The sequence below is a fragment of the Sebastes umbrosus genome, chromosome 15 (genome assembly GCF_015220745.1).
Source record: "Sebastes umbrosus isolate fSebUmb1 chromosome 15, fSebUmb1.pri, whole genome shotgun sequence".
In the NCBI taxonomy this organism is placed as follows: domain Eukaryota; kingdom Metazoa; phylum Chordata; class Actinopteri; order Perciformes; family Sebastidae; genus Sebastes; species Sebastes umbrosus.
In genome coordinates this window covers 8,433,275-8,457,106 of record NC_051283.1, presented here as the reverse complement: position 1 = coordinate 8,457,106, position 23,832 = coordinate 8,433,275, and the positions used below count along the sequence as shown (strand labels likewise).

Below are 23,832 nucleotides of genomic sequence, written 5' to 3'. Positions count from 1 at the left end.
TTCTCCTAAACCTAACTAAGTCGTTTTCTTGCCTAAACATAAGGAAGTTGTTTCCTGTGAAGATGGAAGTTTATTTTGGAAAGACTGTATGCGTGTAACTAGTGGAAATTGACAGGTGTTGCTGGACATTCGTAGGAAAACTGACGAAAATGGAGGAATAACTTGGTTGTATGACAATACTATATAACTTCCAAGGTTTGCAAAATTGCACTGTTCAAATAAGTGCTAAAATTACTGCAACTTTTTTACTACTTTGTTTTGGTTTGTTCAGTTATCTTATACCATGAAGGTCCTTGGTTCAGATCTATCAAATAGCCATTTGTATGTTCCCCCTATGGGCGCATGGGTTTCCTCCAGGTGCTCTGGTTCTCTCCTGCAATCCCAAGACTTGCATGTCAGTCGAAATTGCTCATAAACCATGTTTCCATTCAGTCGTCAAGCGAATTTCAAGCGAACTTTTGAAATGTCGCAAAAAAGGAAATGCGAATTAAGCGTGTTTCCATCAACTGTTTTGGAGTGAATAAACTCGGCTGCAGTGTAGTTTGGTCAGGATTTGGTGCTCTAAGCTACGCGTGGCTGTAATCCGCCAGTGAACTGAGTACAAGAAGTAGACCTTGTGAACCGGAAACGTTTCCATATCCCATTAATCGCATAAACTCTTTTTCGACAAATACAAAAACCACCTCAAGCAAACAGAAAAATACTGTAAGCATGGTGATATATTGTGATTTTTATTTTTGTTAAATCTAATTTTTGGAAAACTATCATAGTATAGACAGCACACCACCATATGCATACAATCTGTGTAAAAAAAGTTTACTTTTTTATTCAATCGGGACATTGGGATCTGCAGTTGCATTTATCACAGTCTCTGTAACAACCAACATCATAGCACTACTTTGAGAGGGCACATACACTGAGATGGGGCGTATCTTTGCAAATGACATAGTGTTGACTGAGTTCATCTTTGCATGTAAACTATTAATTAATAATCAATAGTGTTTTTTTGAGAATCGATACAGTATCACAAAACATAATATCACGATATTAGATTGTTTGGATATTTTCTTACACCCCTAATTTTTCACAGTTATTTGTTACAGTACATAATGGTCATACGTATAACATAATCTTTAGGTAGGATCTGTTCAAACGTGTATGGCAGAGCCATGAAAACACACAGCTCATGACTGTGCCATATGCTATGTGCTTTCAACTTGCTCTGAGCAAGCCTAAATCTCTATTCCACACCTCTGCTTTGCTGCTACTCTCATAGAGTTAAGCCCATTGTGACTCATCAAAATATCAAATGGATTCAGGCTGGAAAACAACAAAAAAAAGATTGTTTGCACCTGACAAAAAATGCCACTTGGCCAGTACAAAGCCCCGCAGACTGGCATGCTGACAAGAAAATAGACTTCTGTCTCTATCTGTATGCATGGACACGAGTGACATTGCTTATTTCTGCAGATTTGTGTTTCATCTGTGCATGTCTTTGTAGGATTTATTGGAACGCTAACTGATTCACAGCTCACCCTTTTTTGAACAGATAGAAATTTGGGTTGAAATCTGTCCCTCCATCCAATCTTCCATCTACCCTTACCGCCTTTCTCGGCCCTGGGATATAAAGGCCAGGCAGGCTGTTATCAGCGAGGGGCCGGGGAGGGAGGCTGGGAGGTGAAATGGACTGGGAATCAGGCTTGGAGATGTTCCACGGTGGCCCCAGCTCAGCACACAGGTTGTTATTAAAAGCCTTGTAATAGGCTAGATTAGTCTCCAGATATGGCCTAATCCCTAAAAGACTCCACAATCAAATCGATGGAAAAAGAAGATGGTGGGAGAGCTCGGCCTGTTAATGCTCTCCTGCCTTAGTAGAAAGCACTTTTAGGGTTGCTCGGGGGTTGGATTTGGTCTTTGTTACACTTACAATACTGCTCTATGGACTTTCGCTTTATATTGCATTTTTTCTTTATTCGCACTGCTTCACCGGTACCCTAATAGGTTTTATTAACTTCTTGAAATGGTTTTGCTCTTTTTTTTAAATTAGGTTTCCATTAAGTTTCATTGCAGCGGAAAGTGGCGAGCTTGTTTTCAAATCATGTTTGCTGTCATGTTGCTATTACCTTGAGAACCGGAGCTACTTTCACACCTTTTTTTCCAGTCAAGGCCCGGTCACAGCAGCATTTAATATGGTAACATTTATCACGTCTCATGGGCCTCGTGCTTTTTAAGTGGGAACAAATTCCGGGGGAAAACACAAAGATAGTGTTACAATTAGTTGATTAACCAAACAGACAATTTCATCATTAATTGATTAATTGTTGCTATTCAGTGTGGATGCAAAACCAAACTTTAAAAAACGAACCGTTCAATGACATACAAACCAAACCGTGGGCTTGTTGAACCGTTGAACCGCTATCAAATACAGGCCTGCTAATAATTTGATGAGGAGCCAGAGACATAGAAGAGGCAATTATCTGGACATAGGCCGACTTGACCATTAAGTAGCCTGCCTTATTTCATGTATAAAATCTGTGTTATGGCTTCATATAATATAGAAATATCATATCATTAATTATTATCAATCTATTTATATGTTTAGGAGTTCAAACACATTGGAAATGGCTATGTTTTTCTTCTCCCTAATGTGCAAAACAAACTGAACCATAACTGAAACCATGACCCTAAAACTGCAATACAAACTAAACTGTGGGCTTATTGAACTGTCGCGCCACTACTATTCAGTAGTTTGTAAGATTATGAATTGTTTATTTTTGTTTTTTAACTGTTGGTTGCACAAAACAACATTTTGTCCGCCTTTGGCTGATAAATTCTGATGGGCATTCATCACTTTTTTTAATGCATTCTACAGATTAAACAACTAATTTAAAAAAAATAATCAACAGTTTATGACAATGATGATACTTGTTAGTTGAAGACTTGAAAATCACCAAGCTAAATATTGGCTCAAATGATCAGCTATCAGCAGCTTTGACCTCTTTAAATCTTCATAAAGTTATTCAAACCTTTATCAATTTAGATAGAAGTTCATGTAACTTTCTTTTGACTTGTAATAGTTATTCACAACACTGTTACCACATCTAGTCCATTGCTCAGTATAGTAAACTGGCATGTACACTACCATGTAGTGAGCACATTAAAATCCATATATAAAATTATTTTCAAATTCAGAACAACACAATTAGCCTCTTATTAACAATATAAAGATACTGCTATATCCTAGCCTTTGTTAGCCTCTTAATTAGCAAATACATGATCTTCCTCTTAGGCTGATTTTTATGATTAGCATAGAAGTCTCAAGTTACGAGTTAACAGCTAATCAAATTGACTAATCAAATCCCACCATTTGAAGGACGTTACAAATGAGAAAATTCTGCATGCAGCCAGTTTTACATGAAGTCAGGGTTACCGACCCGGTCTCACGGGAAGGCGTATAAATACCACGACATTCCACGGACATTCCACGTGTAATGAGTATTCATTTTAGCCTTTTCGCGGGCCATTTGTACACCAGTCCACAGTTAGATTTAGGCAAAAAAACTACTAATTTAGGTTCAGGCAATAAAACCATTTAGTTAGGGTAAGGAAAAACATCATGGTTGGGCTTAAAATACAGTATGTAAACTAAGTAAAACACATACGAAAATACAACTACAGAAAATACGTCACAAACATCAATAAAAAACATGCGATAGTCACTAGACAATTACAGAATTACAGATACAAGGCGCACAAATGACAGGCGAAACTCAAGCAAAGCATACTTATTGCAAGCTTAACGCCTTGCGCATTATCGTGGCATTAAAACGCCTTTTCATGCAAACGGGCCGGGGTTACAATAAATCACATTTACAGGAAATATGAAATACTCTTTTTCACTGCTGTGATGCTAAATGTTTGGTTTTATTCTTTGGAAAACATTCCTTTCGTTATTGTTCCTCATTTGAAGTGTTTAATTGAATGTGGCCGTCTGGCTCTCAGTAATTACCTGTCCAAAGAAAGGAAACCAGTCGCGGGCCTCGCCAGGCTCTGTTTTCCCATTTAGGATCCATTTGCATTGTTTGCAACGTGGTATTTTTAGACTTAATGTGTAATGTGTGCTTTTGAAGAGGGACTGAATGAAAAGCAGCGCCCATTTGAAGATGGGACTTCAGTCAGTGACATAAGCCCGGTGCCACTAATCTTCAAAGGCGGGTGTATTTAAGTGTGTCGCAGCAAGAACAGGAGCTTTTCCTGTTGTCTTTGTTTTGAAGTCTTAATTGTTATTTAATTTGTGTTCTGCTTTGTTGAAAAGACTGTGTAATGATAATTGCATTGCCTTTTTCTCCTCCACCTCACTTTGATGTGTGTGTGTCTCTGGACTCATCAAGAGATCTTGTTTCTTATAGTATAATTTCATTAATGATTTGCAATATAGTATGTAAGACAGGTGAGACAGGAGATCACCTGTAATGATACTCATGGGCTGTGAAATTCAAAGCAACATAATGACCAAACCTGGTATTTTAGACATATGTCGTGATATACGATATAGTATATGTCTCCATATTCTAAAATAGAATAACATAACTATTTAATTTAACCCTTTGATGTGTATGATCATACCAGCATGATCATTTTAGTAAACTAATCTGAACACTCTGAGGTGGTGTACTGTCATATTGAAGTCAGATTGGTCTTTGGAAATGTTTTCTTTATTATTAAGTTGACTAATTATTCACACAATTGAAATAAGATTTTTCTCTGAAATACAGTTTGCAGGCAGTAGTAAAAAAAAAAAAAAGCATTTATTTTATATATTATTTAATATGTATTCATTTAGTTTTATTTATTTATTTATTTATTTATTTATTTATTTATTTATTATTGACTGATTCACTTTGAATTAAATGAAAGTGAAATTGCCTTTCACCTTCACCGGAAGATCACTTTTATTACGAGGTCAGTTCTTACACACTCTTACCATAATGCCTGGTATATAAAACAACTTTGGGGCTAATTTGAAAATGAATGAAATGGAGGCTGCCATCTTCCATCATCGTTTCTGACCTCAACACGTATGAACTCACTTTGTCGCTTCACTTCTTCCGCTCCCCCCAGGCTCACATTGGCTCAGAACTCCAAAGTGAGTCTCATACCGGCGGCTTTAAAAAATGACGTGACAATTGACCCTTCGCTAAGTCCCGCCCCTCGAACACAGACTGCTCAAATCATAGCATACAGTAGCATCGGCCATCTCTGACCAAGGTCTGACAACTATATGGCTCTGCTCCATAGACTCTCACGCAATCGTTTCAGATTTTCTTCATTTTCAGGCTGGTTTTGTGGATTTGAAAACTAGTCACGGTTAAACGTTGTGTAATAGTGATACTCGTTACCCGGACCGGTTGGAAGGATATATATGTTTCTAAAACGTTACGTTTATACGTAAAATCCCTTCTATGCTACGCTAGCTACACATGCTGCTTTTGCTTTTTAATAATAACAGTGAATAAAGACATACCCGGCTTTACAGGAATAGTGTTGTTCCTTATTTCATTGTGGTCCGTCTCGATCGCCAGGTGATGGTGGTTCACTTTTACACTGTGATCTGTAGGCTTTAGCTTCTATCTTTATCTTGTTAACCTCTCTGAAATCTTTTTTTGTTTTTCAAAAAATAGATCATATTTATGCAGGGAGTGCAGTTAGTGATAGTGTGTGCTCCATGGTAGCTCTGACGGCTCGACGGAGTAGCAGCAGGGGGCGGGTCTTAGCGAAAGATCAATTGATATTTGTACTTGATGTTAGCGATAGTCATTTACTACATCCCACATAGAACAAGCCGCAATACATCAAGTATATTCGATATATCGCCCACCCGTAGACCAGACAGACATGTAATATACAGAAGTATATTACAATCAGATTTTCACCCTCAGTTCACTTATTATTATTTGCTAGATCGATGCAGTTGTCATATTGTCTTTGTTCATATTTTAATACATCATTCGATTGCTCGGTGATGATAGCTATTGAGAGGAAACACAACCAAGTAATGGTCAGTTTTTCTGGCTGTGCTCTGCCCATCTTCCTCTCAGTGCACCAGAGAATGACTCCTCTGGGAGCCGCCGTGGCCTCTGAACTGGAATCCAGCGATGATGAACCTACCGATCAATACATAGATCCACTGCCTATCAAACGGGATGAAAATGGCAAAGCACATGTGGCCGCAGCTCTTGCATATGTTCACTGAGAAATCATTTGCATTTGTCAGCGTGGTGCCTGTCAAAGCAGTGATTTATCGCGGCTTAAAAACATGAGGCGACACTCCGAGTGAGACTCTACCTTTTATAAGAACCTCTTATTGCGAGTTGGCCTCCTGTAGAGATGGATGTCCAGGTAATTTGCAGTTGCAACTGCCCACCTCAAAGTCACATTGTGTCATTTCTCTCTAAGTAGGGAATGAGAGCAGTGCTGAGGGCACGGACAAATGGACTGCAGTTTTTTTTTTTTGCTCTGTTCTCTCTGTGTGAAGAAGACTCTGATGGTGTCTGTCTCTCTGTTAAACACTTGAAGTAAAGCCCATCACTCATCATGACACCAGCGAGAGGCCTTAGACATTTCTTCTCTCATGTGAAGTGCTGCTGTATTGGGACGCTACTTACTGCAGAAAATCCCAACCCTAACATATTATCTTGGGCTGTCAATCGATTAAAATATTGAATTGCCATTAATCGCATGATTGTCCATAGTTAATCGTGATTAATCGCAAATTAATCACACATTTTTTATTTGTTCAAAATGTACCTTAAAGGGAGATTTACCAGGTATTTAATACTCTTATCAACATGGGAGTGGGCAAACATGCTTGCTTTATGCAAACGCATGTATATATTTATTTTTGGAAAATCAATCAACAACACAAAACAATTACAAATATTGTCCAGAAACCCTCACAGGTACTGCATTTAGCATAACAATATGCTCAAATCACAACATGGCAAACTGCAGCCCAACAGGCAACAACAGTTGTCAGTGTGTCAGTGTGCTGACTTGACTTTGACCTACTCCAAACTGCACGTGATTATCATAAAGTGGGCATGTCTGTAAAGGGGAGACTCGTGGGTACCCATAGAACCCATTTTCATTCACATATCTTGAGGTCAGAGGTCAAGGGACCCCTTTGAAAATGACCACGACAGTTTTTCCTCGCCAAAATTTAGTTTGGAGCGTTATTTAACCTCTGCGTTAACGCATTATTATTGCGTTAACTTTGACAGCCCTAATATTATCATATCATAACGTTGGTATAGCTAACATTTCAGCAAACATTTGCATATCACATCATCCAGCAGACACAGAGCATCATCAGCATTCATTTAGTTTCTGGCCACCTGATGGACGCAAACTCAATATTCACATTTCCTTTGGCTCTGTTTTAGTCTCCGCCAGCTCCTCGGAAAAGGATGTGGGTTTTTTACTGCAGAGTTAGATGATTTGTCACTACAAGCAACTCCTTTCACATTTTAATTAGCAGAGCTTTAAATTAAGACTTTTTTCCTAAGTTTGGCGATATATACTTTTTAACAGGACAGTGACAAATTCAATAATATAAGCTAGGAAACTAGATTGAGTCACCTTTGAGATGATGGCAAGACCAGATTCAATGTAACAACTCATAGCATCTTTCTAAGTAGTGTTTTAGTTAATAGGTAACCTCTGGGTCTGAAAAGTGAAGCCAATGCTGAAGTGCCCTAAACATGCATTCTTTCTAACAGCCAGCAGGGGGCGACTCCTCTGGTTGCAAAAAGAAGTCTGATTGTATAGAAGTCTATGAGAAAATGAGCCTACTTCTCACTTGATTTATTACCTCAGTAAACATTGTAAACATGAGTTTATGGTCTCAAATCGCTAGTTTCAAGTCTTCTTCAATACAGCATGATGTTCATTTAGTAAATTATGGTCCCATTCAGAGTCAAATAGACCATAAAGCAGGGGATGCTTTAGGGCGTGGCTACCTTGTGATTGACAGGTCGCCTCACAGCGTTGTCCGGTCTGGGAGTTGTCTGTGTTTTCATCTTAGAAATGTAACGCTTTCACAGTGTGTTTTCAGTTCACGACAGTTATTTCTAACCTTTTTGGTTGCCTAGAAATGTCTTTAGTGTTTGGTTGTACTTAGCTTCACCCTCTCGTGTCACTTCTGGTTGCAAGAAACCAAGATGACGACAGCCCAAATGCCTAACTTGAGGCTTCAAAATGGCAGTCCATAAACCAATGGGTGATGTCACGGTGACTACGTCAACTTCTTATATACAGTCTATATACCTGCCGAGCATGTAGCATGCAGCGGACAGACAAAGTTAGCGAGCGACTGGTGAAGAAAGTCGAACACTAGCAGCTTAAGAGACAGATATTTACCTCAGAAGGTGGTGGGGATCAAAACAGAGCAAAAATGATAGTGAATATTGTACGATGGCTAAAAACAGGACTGAATCAAAGCTATTGTTGCGCCGTATAACTGCTGGATGTGTAAATAGGCAACTGTTTGCTAACTTGGTAATAGTGTGTTGTTGTATGTTATTTCACTGATGTGGAGCAATCGTGAGGTTGTGGTTGCATCACACGCTGCTTCATGCAGAAGACATCCACCGCTTCACATATTCCTCTTCTCTTATGTCCCCTTTCCCCTCAGGATATCCGCTCCCTCTGTCTTTGAACTCTACAGAGATTTGTGCAGACATAGAATAGAAGAATAGATCCGATTGGTATTTCCATTTTTGAATGGAGGGCTGAATATGCTGTATGGGTATTTTGAGGTAGGCTATGGGGTCATTTCATGAACATGGGTTAGGTCTCAGCTTAGTTTGGTACAACAAGACTCCAATTCTGGATGTGGCACTTGACGTAACCTGGGGCAACAAACACCGTGGCTCTTGTTAATAAATAACATACCCGCAATATATAGAGGGAGCTTCAGCCTGAGGGTGTTTGTTCAGACTAGATAAATGATTTAACGCTTGCCAAACCACACAAAGCAGCCCACATTGGTTCTCCTCAGGCAGAAATGTAAGCAAGGTTTTTCTTGGAAACATTCTGTAGATGAGGATGAATATAGACCACTATGTGGATGCATGAAGTCAGTTGTTAAATGTGTAGTTCACCCAAACATATTCCCGGTACCAATTATTCAACCCTCTCTTGTGCAGGACTTGAGGTGAGCACTACACAAAGAGATTTCATGGACTTTTTTTGTTGTTGTTTTTTTAATTTGGTTTGCATTAAGTTTTATTGTAGTAGAAATTGGTAAACTTTCTTTCCCATCATGTTGCTCTTATCTTGAGACCCACTGCACATACTTCTTTTGCATTTGTTTCAGTTAAAGGCATGGTCACACCAGCATTTAAAATAAAAACCCGGTAGGAAAATCAATTAATTACAATGGAATCACCGCAAAGAGGGCAAAGTAAGTCAGCGTATGACATGCAAACTTGTGACTAACTTTAGCCTGTTCCCGGCTTGCTTGTGTTTGAGCCATTAGCTTGCCAGTTACTGTAGTGTTGCTGATGTGGCTAATTTCATCCACATCCAATATTAACTGTATTTTGTGTATTGTTATATAATTGATAACAACTATTTACATTGGTTGTCAATGGGAAATACTGCACATGAAAGGCCCTTTTTCCTGTTTAATATTATTGTGAATGGAACATATTTGGGTTTTTGACTGTAGGTTGGACAAAACAAGTCATTTGAAGATGCTGCCCTTGGCTCTGGGAAATTGTGATGGGCATTCATCACTAGTTTATCAAAAATGGAAATAATCATTAGTTGAAGATCTACACTAAATACTTTAACTTTAACTTTAACTAACTTAACTTATTTTGAAAATTACCAAAACTAAACACTGGCTATAAATATCAGCAACTGGCTACGTAAACAAAGCACAAAGAAACTCGGATTACAACACACACAGACGGAGAGTGACTTCATTCTCTGCTCAGGTAGACATCACTCCTCTATATCTTTACATAGCAAATAGTTGTTTGCTTCTATAGTAATTCTCTGAATTTTGAATCTAGCACCTTTAAATGACAGTTATGTAACTGTTATGTCATTCCCAGAGTCTTAAAAATGTTTCTTTTGGCCACTGAGAAACCATATAAGCCGAAACTTGTATCTGTAAGTGCTTCTCCTATCTCCTGTTGCAGGATGGCCATCCAGGTGGACAAGTTTGACTTTGAGAGTCTGCCACAGCCGGACCAGGAGACAGCACGCTTCACTAACCCCAAACAGCTGGAGGAGGAGCGACAGCATGCCCAGGGCTGCCAGATCAACAGCAAGCTGGGCATCTGTTGGAGCATCATATCCTTCCAGTGGCTACATGTGCGGTACAGTTATATCAGAGAAACCAGCCTGAGCTGAGCATTGCTAGAAAGACAGTAGATATAGAAGGTGGAGGTTTACATTTTATAATTGGGTGTCCTTTGGTAGTCTCTACTGAACCAATGAACAGGTCATATTCTCAATTAAGTGGTCAAACAGAATCATTCTGCACTGTTTGTTGAATGTTGTTGACAGTCAGATCAGTGATACAGGACATCTGGATCCTACATCTGGAGGCCCTCCGGCCAGCAGGGAACTTGTTCGCCTGCACTGACAGATGGGAAAGCGTATGGTGAAGTACTTGCCACTCTAACACTGTGAAGGGATGTTTTAGTGTGTATGTGTGGGTGTGTAACTGGGCCTCATACTCGCATCAATATGATACAACATTTTCCCATAGGGCCTAGTCTGTGGGCAAGCTTTTGCGGTCCGACAGAGGTAATCTTTGACAGCGTTGTCAGCACGGTGATCTCTGTGGTCTGCTTTCCCTCAGGGAGACAACTCGTTCTATCTATTCCCTTATATGCTATCGTCTTCTGGCTTATCTTGCCTCCAGAACTAAAACATATATAGGTAAAGGTCGTAACATACATGTAGGTGCAAGCTGGGTTAGTATTTGTGGCCTGTGGGTTGTTAGTAGAGACATTATACTGTGTCTTAAAACCTGTTTTTTTTGTTTTTCTCACCTGTTGGTTATATAATACCAGCACAAAAACTAACGTAAAGCATGTATTTAGTTTTATAACTAGTCTGAACCATTGGGTCACATGGTACCTTCACCAATAGGTCCACTGAGACATCCATGTATGTTTCTGTTGTTGTTCCCAATGCTGAGGATGTCTGAAGTAATGTGGGGTGAAACCTCGGTAGCTATGGTACTTTCTATTTTAAATGAAAAGTCTTGTGAGGGGTTTTTGACCAAATAGTCTAGAGTTTCTGGAATTAAACTCAGGAAGTAAATCAATAATATTATAAAATGTTATGGTATAAGAATGTCTTCTTATTATAGGGATAGTTTGGGTGTTTTAAAGTGTGGTTGTTTGAGGTACTTATCCATAGTCAGTGTATTACTTACAGTAGATGACGGTCGGCACGCCCCCAGTTTGGAGAAGCAGACAGGAGTCACCACCCCGAAGCATAGCAATATACTGCTGTGGACGGGGGCAGTAACAAAACGTATTTGAGCCACCTAAAAGAAAGGCTCACCCGAAAAAAAAATCAATATCAGTTTAAGTGTACGCTATATTTAGAATATTTTTGCCAGTTTATCTTGCCGTGAGACAGTTATACAGTCTTTGTTTCCGACTGGGAAATGAAGCCATCTGTATCTATGCTCTTGCCAAAGCAACCAGACTCCATTGAAAAAACAGTCACTTTACCTCGCAGCAGACCAGCAACTCCTGTGTCCCGTGAGGTAAAATTACTGTTTTTTTTCCCAATGGAGTCTGGTGGCTTTGGTGAGAGCATAGATGGGTAAAACGGCTGAAGTTCCCATGCGGTAACTCCGGTCTGCTTCTTCAAACTGAGGGTGTGCGTACACCGTCATTTACTGTAGGTAATACACTGTCTATGGATAAGTACCTCATACAACCCCACTTCAAAACACCTGAACTACCCCTTTAAGAATGTGTTAAAGGAACTTGTTCTTATTTGCATTTCCACTATATTTCAGGATCTGTGAATATTAGGCAAATGTAACCATTGGAAAGTGATGTCCTTGTTTGAGACATCAAGTACTACCTTGGGAGTATAGACTATTTAGGTTAAATTGTGGCCAACAAACCAAAACTTCATCCAGGTTCCCCCCAGTTGTGATGCAGATATGATTTCCATAAAAGGTTCTTGGGTTCCTGGAAAAGTTTCTGCAGTTGAAAAGAGCAACTAGTCATCATCACGCATACAGTGCCTCGTATCAGCCCCATAACTCATCATTGTGCAGTTGCCGGTGTGCATATTTAGGGAGTTAAGAGCTGCCTGTCAGATTGTTGGTGAGCACGGTGTACAATTAATGATGAATCCAATCTCTGAGCTACTGAAGTTGCTATTATATTTTTTCCTTTTCACGAAGGCGTAAACACCCCCATCATTATGTGCATTGTTTTATCTACAAGTAATTTGGCAGCGTGTAGGCAGGGATGAAGAAAGAAAATGACATACAAATAATATTCCCAGCAGCAAGTCTGATAGCACTCCTTTTTACTGTTGCAAAGATCAACCTGAAACAGCGTGTTTGATCATTTTTATCCAATTTAGAAGATATGTCATGAGGGCAATTTGTGAATTTAAACAAGTTTCTCTTGAAGCTGAACAGCAGGTTCTAGCAAGTGCGTCATCAACAGACACATCCTGTAGCTGCACAGTAGACAGTGAAACAGCTCACCATGGTTTTTCTTGGCTACAACAAAAAAAGGAACATTTAGGACATATGCAGCCCTAAATATATTATGTGAATAAAAAAAAAGCCACACTCTCTCAAAGGACATAGTGGGAAATGTAACCAAAAATGAAAAGTGTGACATTTTGAAGCCCTTTGTTTAAATACAAGTGATTTAAATGGAAAATCTCTTATGTTAAGTCACTTATTCATTCAGTGGGAATGGACCAACACCAACTGTCACATGATGTTATCAAGCTGAGTCTTGATTTTATCGTTCGCGGCGCAGGGAGACGTTTCTCTGAGTGTAGATAGTGACTCAGCTGTCTCACATCCTTTGAATAGCACAATGTAAATTCCGCTTCAGGGTGGATTTTCCCTTTACAACATAAAAGAACTACAGAAATAAAAAAAATAAAAAAGTGATTACAGTGCGTGTCACACTGCAAAGCACTCACTTGGCCCTGAGCAAAGTAACAGTCACTTTAATTTTTTCAATTTATGAGTTCCCTAGAATATTATTCCTGTTTTGTTGATGGCGTTCAGTTATAGTGATTCACTCATAGTGGAAGGCTCTGCCATAATACAGCACAGACACTGAGAAAAATAGCAGAAATAAAGGAGGGAAAGTGTTATGCGTGTCTTCCCCTTGAGGAGGTCATCGCCAAGTTCATGAATCATCCCTGAATATACAGTGTGGACGTTTATTTGTGTCTCAGCAGCTCCCTTAACACAGCGCTAATATCCACTTCACAGTTAGTTATAATTGTAACTCCCTGTTCAGCTGTCTTAGCCAGTTTGTCTAAGATATTACAGCCAGCCAGAAGCGACAGCATGTTAACTCCAAATATAGACTTCAGTGGACACCGGTGCAGTTCAGGACTTGTTTTAAGAAAGTACAGATCACCTTAAAGACATTGTTCTCAGCTGTACTCCTTAGGCAGCACTATTTGTGTCATTTCTCTAAACTTAAGGGTCTTCCTAACTGTCAAGGCTTCTTGGCTGTAGAACCACCTGCCCTCTTTGTTTGTTTTCTACAAAGCATTTTGACTGAAAAGTTGCTAATAAAACTCACAAGCAAGCACCAAACAGATCCCGCTGCCACTACTCAAATAGAAATGTAAGCATGTAATTGGGGTAACGTGTATGTTCATGTGGGAGTGTGTATGTATGAACAGAAAACATTATATATAATACTAAACCAAACCCATCCTGCAGAGCTCACCTGAATTGCGTCCAAACTAGGGCCGTCAATCGATTAACATTTTTAATTGGGATTAATCGCATGTTTTTCCATAGTTAATTGCAAGTTAATTACACATTTTCTATCTGTTCAAAATGTACCTTAAAGGGAGATTTGTCAAGTATTTAATACTCTTATCAACATGGAAGTGGGCAAATATGCTTGTTTTATGCAAATACATGTTTATATTTATTACTGGAAATCAATTAAAAACTCAAAACAATGACAAATATTGTCCAGAAACCCTCACAGGTACTGCATTTAGCAAAAAATATGCTCATAACATGGCTGCAAAACTGCATGTTACTATCAAAATGACCGTGCCAGTTTTTCCTCACCAAAATTTTGCGTAAGTTTGGAACATTATTTAGGCTCTTTCACGACAAGCTAGTGTGACATGGTTGGTACCAATGGATTCCTTAGGTTTTCTAGTTTCATATGATACCAGTATCTTCACTCTAGATCTAAAACTGAGCCTGCTACAACCTAAAAATTGCAAGTTCTCGTGAATGCAATATCTCAGGAACGCCTAGAGGGAATATCTTCAAATTTGGCACAAACATCCACTTAGACTCAAGGACGAACTGATTAGATTTTGGTGTCTAATGTCTAATAGGATTAAATGATGAAGTGATGACTTTTTGGACAGACATGGATCTAAACTGCAACTACTGCAAAACTACAAAAGTACAGGATTCCAATCATTTTAAGTTGCAGTACGGTTGAAAAAAAACCAAAAAAACATACTTGCGGCTCTTTGAGGCTGTACTTATGCACAGTGGTGCTTTGAGCTAAATGCTAACATCAGCATGCCATCATATCAAATCATGAATTTTTGGCCTGATGATGGCGGAGATGAAAACTCAGGGGACCACTAAAGTCGTTAGAATTGATCTGGTAGGGACTTTGAATATTTGTAGGAAATTTCACATCAGTCCATCCAACAGCTGTCAAGACATTTCACTCGCCACTGTGGCACCCTAATATATAGTATGGTGTGTATCCCTATTTTGTGTTAGCATATACTGTATATCTTATACAGTAAGAAACACATACTGTTATGAGCATGTGGCTTTAGCATGCTCACAGATGTTGTTTATTGTTAAATGCAGAACACAGAAGGTCAATGAGGCGCAGTGTTTTTTTAGTTTTTTTTCAGCTGAGATGCTTAAGTTGCGTTTGGTTGCTATGATACGGAATATCCACAGAAGTAAAAATGTAGGCACAAGAGCACTCGCTCTGAATGAAGGGAAGGGGATAGATGACACGGGTCTGTGGGTTTTAATTTATCCTCCAATGTTGTTGTTCAGCACTTGTAGACTACATGTAGGATGTGACAGTTGGTCTTTGTGCCGCCCCTCATCCATTGCGATTGGACGGCTTGGTAAAAAGTGACAGTGACGAGCGCAGCGTTTTACGCAAAGTTGAACATTTTTCAACTCTCTGCGACCAGAAAAGAACACCAAAACGTGGAGCGGTCAGCACAGAATAATAATAATAGCGCTTCGTCACGCTGCAAGAAGAGAAAAAAGAAACGTGAACATAGCGGTTGTTGCTTGGCATCCCCTGCGGTTGTCTTGTCAATATTGTGGTTATTGCGACAGCCCTAGGGTACTGTGTGGATCCTGTACTGGTGAAACCACACAGTATACATGCAGGGCTACTCTACTAGTCAGTATACATAATGAACATCCCCATCTTATGTAACATGGCTGTTTCAAGGCGGACTTGTATGAGGGTCCTCTGAGGATTATAGCAGGACGTCGGATGCTCAGGCTACTGATCATCATACTGTAACATCCCGGCAGCATCGATGAAGACGCACTGTAGCAGCTACTGTAGGTGCTCCTGTTTCCCAGCGGTTCCACTGAAACCTCAAAGTAGAAACTCTGCATGTTCATTGCTTCAAGGGCTCCAAGCCACAACACTGCCATTGTTCGCCGTGGTCCATTCTAATAAGATGCAGGTGCATGTTGTGACATGTGATTCATCGTGAGTCAGACTTGGAAAAGATCCAGCCGACACAGCAGAGGCACTTTTCAGCAGCACAGTATGTTTTGTCCATAGCGGCCTTCTCTCTCTCTCTCTCTCTCTCTCTCTCTGCCTCTGCATGCATACTGTACTCTCTCTCAAAGGTTAATAGACACAGGTTTGGTGCTCTAGGCGCTGCTCGTCTCACCCATTATTCCAAATGTCAGCTGTGTAAATGATCAGCTGTGTCCTTATCGTCACACATTATCTGGGTAATTGCTCTCTGACAGCCATATTTGTTTGGATGCAGCATTCATACATCGATCAGTTTAATGCTATCATTACAGTCAGGTTACAGAAACATGCCCGACATGCACCTTTGACATCTTAATGAACGCATTACACAAATAACATAAAGCAGTTCATTCGTAGGGAGTTTTATTTTTATCCTTTTGCATATTGTGTTATTACGTGCAGGTGATATGAATGCAGCTGTAAATTAGGAAAATCAATGCCATATTTGATGCCAGTTTGAATTTATATTAACTGACTATTCTTACACATTTTGTGACATCTATTACTACTAATATGATAGTATCTAATGCCTTCACAAGCTCTGTTCCTGAATTTTAACCCTCTGAGTGAGGCCCACAGTTTCGACTGATTTCACTGTCTTTCAGAGGCTGTAGCAGGTTCAGGAGCTAGAGTGAAGGTACCAGATATCATATCAAACTAGAAAATCTAAGGAATCCATTGGTACCAACCATGAATGTGTTATTTTCTCCTATTCTAAAATGTTGCATTGAATATTTCTGCATACTGGGGTCCCTAAACAGTCTTAGAATTGCATAAATTTGGTATGACTGTAAAGCTGAGACTCTTGTGGATCCAATGAGCCCAATTGTATTCATGTGTGATGATGAAACCATTTTTTGAAACTTGATGTCACTGTATAAAATCACCTGTGGTGACCTCTAGGATAATCACATCCTCATGAAATGTTACAACCACAAACAAGAGACCTAGAGCATTCAGGGGATGGATGTTTTCCTAGGTAGATTGGCAATAAGGGGGTTTCTGAGCAGTTTACACAACAGAAGTGTTCGCCATCTAATCGCAGAAAAAAATGCAATTCTTGCAGAAATCTCAAAATGTCAAAAGTTTTTGATCCCAAATCACAGCATGGCTTTTTCTGTGGTGTTCTTCAAGATCTTGGTGTCTTAATGTGGTATTTTGGAGGGATTATTGATCATTTTTATCAATTCTCGAGTAGGAAAAATTGGTTAAATTTAGCACCAAATCTGTGGAACAAATGGTATCAAACCAGAAATTTCTGCAACACCTTATGAGACATAATAGAGCATGGGAATGTTCATCATATACTTATATCATAAAATTCTAAGCCCTTACACGCTTTAAACCTTTATTTTAATTCATTAATTAATTAGTTAATTCATGTGTATTTCTGATTTATGACTAGAACAACTGTGCTGAGCTACATCTCAAATTAATCTTCCCAGCTTTCAGATGATGTTCACCACTTCTATGTGACATACTGTATACTGTTGACCTGCTATCTCCCACTAAAGACCCCCTGTACCCCCTAAAAAAGAAACAAAAACAGGTCCATTTTGGGTCTCAGAGGGTTAAACACTAACCTTCAAAAAAATAATAAAGTAAAGTTTGTTGCAGTTTCAGCCTTTTATAATCACAATATACAACATGATATATATGTTTTTATCAAACTCCTAGTGTTGCAAGTAACTATGGTATACGTGTATACAGTTTCTCATGTTTAGTACTTGAAATGCACCAAATCTCTCCATCATGTTGTCCTTAACCTTACCCACCCTTCCCTGCGGCGTCGTGGAGAGGCCAGTGTGGAGGGAGTCCTCAACCAGCTGGTCCTGGAGCACCTACAGCTCGCTCCTTTGCAGTGGGGTAAGTCTCTCTTGTGTGAGCCTGCGTGTGTCTGCATGCGTGTGAGATTATGAGTTGTGGTCGCACACTTCACACCACAGTCATGATCGAAAGTCGGATGAAATTAGAGAAAAAAGTTTTAATCATGTTGCTGTGAACCGTTGTTCACAAAAAATGGATCTTCCATTATGTTTTCCATATGTTTGCACGCCACTCACAGTTGTCCATGTGGATCTATTGCCATCTCTTTACCTGTCAGTTTGAGCATAAACCTCCAGAACTGGTCTCAAGCCATGTTTTTTATTTGCATTCATAATGGGCTACAGCCTATTTTGGAGAAGTGTAGACGGCATCTTGGGAACCATGTGAACCACCGGGGACGCACAGAATTTTTTTGTAGGAGCCCTCTTCGGTCGCACCATCTGTGATCATCCTCTGAAATCACTTTTGATTTACTGCGGGTGTTTGTTTTCTGAGGTTCCCGGTCCCTCTTTGGGCACTGCCAGCATTTTGATTAGTCAGCTGGGGCTGTCCTGCTTTTGCAAACAGAATGCAATCTGCAAAATGAAGCGACACAGCAGATCAAGCGTGGAAATGTAAGAATCCATTGAGACAGAAATAGAGAGGGGGGGATCAAGGCAAATACTTCACTGGATACACTGCTCTTCAGATATTTTGGCATTTGACATGCACCTTTTTCTGTTGTGAAGATGTTTGAGATAACTCTCTTTGGGCTGATATTTTCTACATTATGTTGTGTGTAATCTCAGTGCAGACAGTCGCAGTGGTTTCCTCACGTCTAACCATTTCTGTAAAGGTGGTATTGCAGTTCCAGTCCAGGCCTTTTGCAGGCTGATTATGAGCCAGATAATTTCCCTCAGCCCATTAGGATGCCTTTATCAGGGTTGCCAAGACTATCACAGGCTCAATTACGGGTACGGTTCAAGCATTTCCCCTGTGTCTAAAATCGTTAGTCCAATGGATGCTTTTAATGCCGTTGTGTCTCTGTAGGCCTCACACTTAGCAGAGATACTGTAGATGAATAGAGCTTATTACAAATTTAGATTGTAGTGCGTGTTTAATTGCTGTAATGTTTGTATCCAAAGGCTTTGTGCTCTGTTTTCATGCTAGTGATTGAGACTGTACCATTGGTACTCTTGTTTATTTCTCTTTAATAACATAGTTTAAGATGCACGAAAATACTGTTGATCATTTAGTCAACTGTCTTTCCACCTCTTGTAGCTCCGACTATCAGAGGAGTTTACCTTTTTAATGGCCAGTAGCGTTATGTTTTCGGGTTGTCAGTCCGTACGTTACCCTTCTTGTGAATCTCAGGAACGTCTGGAGGGAATTACTAACGTCCATTTAGACTCAAGGAGGAACTGAATAGATTTTGTTGGTCAAAGGTCGAAGTCACTGTGACCTCACACCCGTGCCATCCTCCGGAACGCCTCGAGGGACTTATATTACAGTACATCTGGTAATAATCTAATTCTCGTTATTAGAGAGCAAAAGCTGTTTCAATCTTCTGCAGCTCTCATGGTGATTATATCCTTGACAGTCTTCATCTTGATACACTTGAACATTTCTCTCCCATTTAGTTTATTTAAACTCCTCCAGGGGGGTCATAGATTCTATGTCAAAAATCCTTCAGTTAAACTCTTAAATAAAAAATAAATTCCTTTGAATTTGCCCAAGGCCGGTCGTCACTGAACAAGCACTGCCACATCTACGCTGTTTCAGTCTCATCAATAGAGAGTCATTGCGAAATTTCTTTTATTGTACAAACATTGCTGCTGCTATGCCTGCTTTGTGCTATTTAGAAATTGTTTTAAACTTTATAATAATCTTGAGGAGTGCATTAAAACATATTAAACATATTTAGCAATTGGTTCAGCTGTGTACATGCACTTTTCTGGAGCAGAAGTCAGCCAGGGGAGTCATTACCTGCCGGTGCCACCCATAACACCACCGTGGCATTTTTCCATCAACAAGAAGGAGAATAATATTTTGAGCAGTGTCTGTACAGCATGTTAACTTCGGCAACTTGACTATAAACTAGGTAGCGTGGTCTGAACAATGCATGCAGGACTCCACAATAATAAATAATTGACAGGTCTCTGCCCTGCCTTACTGTGTGTATCGTATCCACAAGCAGTACCTAAGTACATGATGTTCAAAATGCATTTGTATGAGTGTGTTGCGTACCGCTGTTTTGAGTGCTTTTGTACACTGCACAGGCCCACTTGTGTGATTGGCTGCGTCGATGGTTCTTTAGCTAATCCAAGAAATGCTTCAATACCACTCAGCAGTCGACATCCAGCTGCCAAGTATACAGCACATTTCTTGAGGACCATCGTTCGATGGCGTTCCTTCAGCTTTCCTGCTCTTCTACATTTACTCATTTAGGTAAAGTGTAATTGCTTCCAATTTTGTTCTCAATCAGAGTACTTGAGCACGAGGCGTCCTCCTCGACTCGAAGCATGACGTGCGAGCGAGACGACCCAAGCGTAGGTCAAGTAAGGACGGGAACAGCTGTCAGTCGTCATCGCCCCCCTCTACCTGGAGCGCCACTTGTTGGAGTTTAAATGACCATTGTGTAACAATTAGGGGGATCTATTAGCAGAAATGGAATATAATGTTAATAAGTATGTTTTCTTTAGTGTATAATCACCTGAAAATAAGAATGTTTTCATTACCCTAGAACGAGCCGTTTATATCTACATAGGGAGCGGGTCCTCTTCACGGAGTCCGCCATGCTTCTACAGTAGCCCAGAACAGACAAACCAAACTCTGTTAACTTTTCCTGCTTGGGCCTGAGACGATAACGTTATTCGCTGCCGTCGCCGCCGCTCTCTCTCTCTTGCTTCACCACTCACTTCCCTCATACACACTCTACGTACTGGCTCTGCTCCTAATGACCTACGCTACTCTTACGACAAGTGGCTCTAGAGAGAGCCATTCGCATTTTTGGCGTCGGCCACCATAGTTCTCTTACACGCTCGGCACACGGGAGAGGTTTCAGTTGGTTGCAATCTGCAACCTCGCCACTAGGTACCGCCAGATCCTAAACACTCCACAAGTTTTGTTTTGTTCTTTTAAAACCAGATTAAGTTTTTATGGATGTCAGTGGGTGACCATTGATATGAAAAACCCTGAAACTTTATAATGTCAACCAATTGGCACCCTAACATCTCATTAAAGTGGCATCAAGATCCAGTGTAAGTGCTTGGTCTCATATTTGATAGCATTAGGTAGGAACAGAAAATCTTGTTCAAAGGCACTAAAAAAAGTAGAAATATGAGAGCTGAGAAACCGAAACAGAATTATAAAGTGAAAGCATATTTAAAGGGGACCTATTATGCTTATTTTCAAGTGCATACTTGTATTTGGGGTTTCTACAAGAACATGTTTACATCCTTTTATGTTAAAAAAACACTTTATTTCTGTCATACCACCTGTGCTGCAGCACCAGTTTTTTCACCCTCTGTCTGAAACGCTCTGTTTGAGCTCTTGCCCGCCCCTCTCGAAAAGCCCAGTCTGCTCTGATTGGTCAGCTGACCCACTCTGTAATGATTGGTCAGCAGAACCAAACTCTTCAGACTCCGCTCCAGCTCCGCTCTAACTAGCTTTGTTTGAGGGCGTGCCAAACTAGCAGCTTGACAGGTATTATGCAAATGTGTTACTTGGTGACATCACCACGTTGCGGAAGAAAAGTCAGGACTTCAAGCAAGGCAGTTCAGGAGCAGTGTTTCTGTTGGGGAGAGTAACTCCCTTTGGCGTGGACTTTGGGCTTTGTAACTTTGCAGACCTTTTACATGCACAAAAAAAACTATATAACACACTAATGGAAAGGGAGAAAGCACTTCAGCATAGAAGGTCCCCTTTAAAGGGGCACAACAGCATATACAAACAGTGTGAGTATTTATTTATAGACACTGTGCCTCAGGCCAGGGTTACTGTATAAGAAGGAGACTCTGACATCATTGCCAGAGCTCAGCCAATTGTGTTCCATAGAAACCTATGAATATTTGATCACGCAGGTTCCAGTAAATGGAGAACATGGAGAGCGCCAGAATCAGTTATACGGCGTTGTGTTTGTTTACAAGCTCATTATTATTATTAAATGGGGAGCAAACGGAGGCCATTAGTAAATGATTCTACCTCTGGGCAGAACCAGCCGTGCTGCAGCAGTGTAATGTAAGATCATATATGATGAAATTCACCACATAATTACAAATGAATAATGCAAGTATTTTTTTAAATTAGTGACACATTCTTTTGTTTCTGCTGAATTTCAATTCTGTGCTACAGAGGACGGCTGTAATTGCTCTAATGTAAAGAGGATTACTTTTGTATATATGTGGTACAGCTTGTTTGGAAAAACACAGAAACACAAACAGATCAGAGGACTGCTTTTTCTTTTTGTTTCAATAACACTTTCTATGGCGCCATTGTCTGTAATGCGTTACAAACATAATTATAATGCATAATAATCTGCATATTGGACTGTATAATTATAGTGACATTGGTTGCAAGGATCATAGTGTTTTATAATTCTGCTGTCAGTTGATTTACAAATATTTAATCGCGATTAATCGCATGATTGTCCAGGATTAATCGGGATTAATCGCAAATTAATCACACTTTTTTATCAGTTCAAAATGTACCTTAAAGGGAGATTTGTCAACTATGTAATACTCTTATTAAAATGGAAGTGGGAAAATATGCTGCTTTATGCAAATGTATGTATATATTTATTTTTGGAAATCAATTAACAACAAAAAACAATGACAAATATTGTCCAGAAACCCTCACAGGTACTGCATTTAGCATAAAACATATGCTCAAATCATAACATGGCAAACTGAAGCCCAACAGGCAACAACAGCTGTCAGCTGTTGACTATGACTTGCCCCAAACTGCATGTGATTATCATTAAGTGGGCATGTCTTTAAAGGGGAGACTCGTGGGTACCCATAGAACCCATTTGACAATTTTCCTTGCCAAAATTTAGCGCAGGTTTGGAGCATTATATAACCTCCTTTGCGACAAGCTAGTTTGACATGGCTGGTACCAATGGATTCTTTAGGTTTTCTAGTTTCATATGATACCAGTATCTTCCATTTGCGTTAAGGCGTTATTATCGCATTAACTTTGACAGCCCTATATAATACATTATAATCTTTCTATAATGCATGATAATCACTGTTGTCTGCTGTCACACTCTGTTGTGATTTGTCAACCAAACCCAACTCTTCGGTCTAAATGTATTATAGACGTGTGCGTCATAGAAAGTGCTACTTCTTTCTTTTCTTTACGACGTCTAGAGAGCATTTGTCCTCTGGTACTTTTTCTCCTTTGATATGTGGACAGCTTGAACATTATTTTCTGCGATTTCACAAAACAACCCTTCAAAAGCCTGCTTTTATGCTTATTTGGAAAGAAATTAACATTAAACATCATCAACTGTGACTGCAATATACAAGGCACATTTGCAGCTCAATCTATTTATGGACAGGTTTTATGGAGCAGGAGAAACATTGTAAATAAGAGCGATTATGCCTCAAACTCCGGTAATTGGTCTTAATATAAGTCTGAACTGATATGTGCCTCTTTGTCTGAGTGCGAGTGCTAATTCTGAAAGTTTTTCTACTGAGTTTCTGTGCTTTTCATCATCATTTAATTTTCTGCTCCAACAGTAAAAGTCTTATCTGTCATTCTGTCACAGATCATCCACTAAAACCGTATACGTTGACCACGATTTCATAGCGCTGCTGAAAAGGGTAGACAGTTTTACAAACAGTCTAAATGTCAACAGAGCTGCCTTGGAGATTCTCAACTATTGTTTCTCAGGGGGTTGCTGGCTGATTGGTTTAATTATCTGTGACAAAATTGTTTTGCACTCCCACAAAACTATAAGGGGTATTTGTCATCCTTA

The 23,832-nt window shown here is 39.7% G+C and overlaps 1 protein-coding gene across 2 annotated transcripts in view; it reads left to right on the top strand.

Annotated features, from left to right (window-relative positions):
- trappc9 (trafficking protein particle complex 9) overlaps positions 1–23,832 on the top strand; it is a 250,202-nt gene that overhangs the window by 150,752 nt on the left and 75,618 nt on the right. For both annotated transcript variants that reach the window (XM_037794320.1, XM_037794319.1), the window contains 2 exons: positions 10,209–10,362; positions 17,822–17,912. In XM_037794320.1, coding sequence (XP_037650248.1) covers positions 10,209–10,362; positions 17,822–17,912 — 245 coding nt within the window. The remainder of the gene's footprint in view (positions 1–10,208; positions 10,363–17,821; positions 17,913–23,832) is intronic.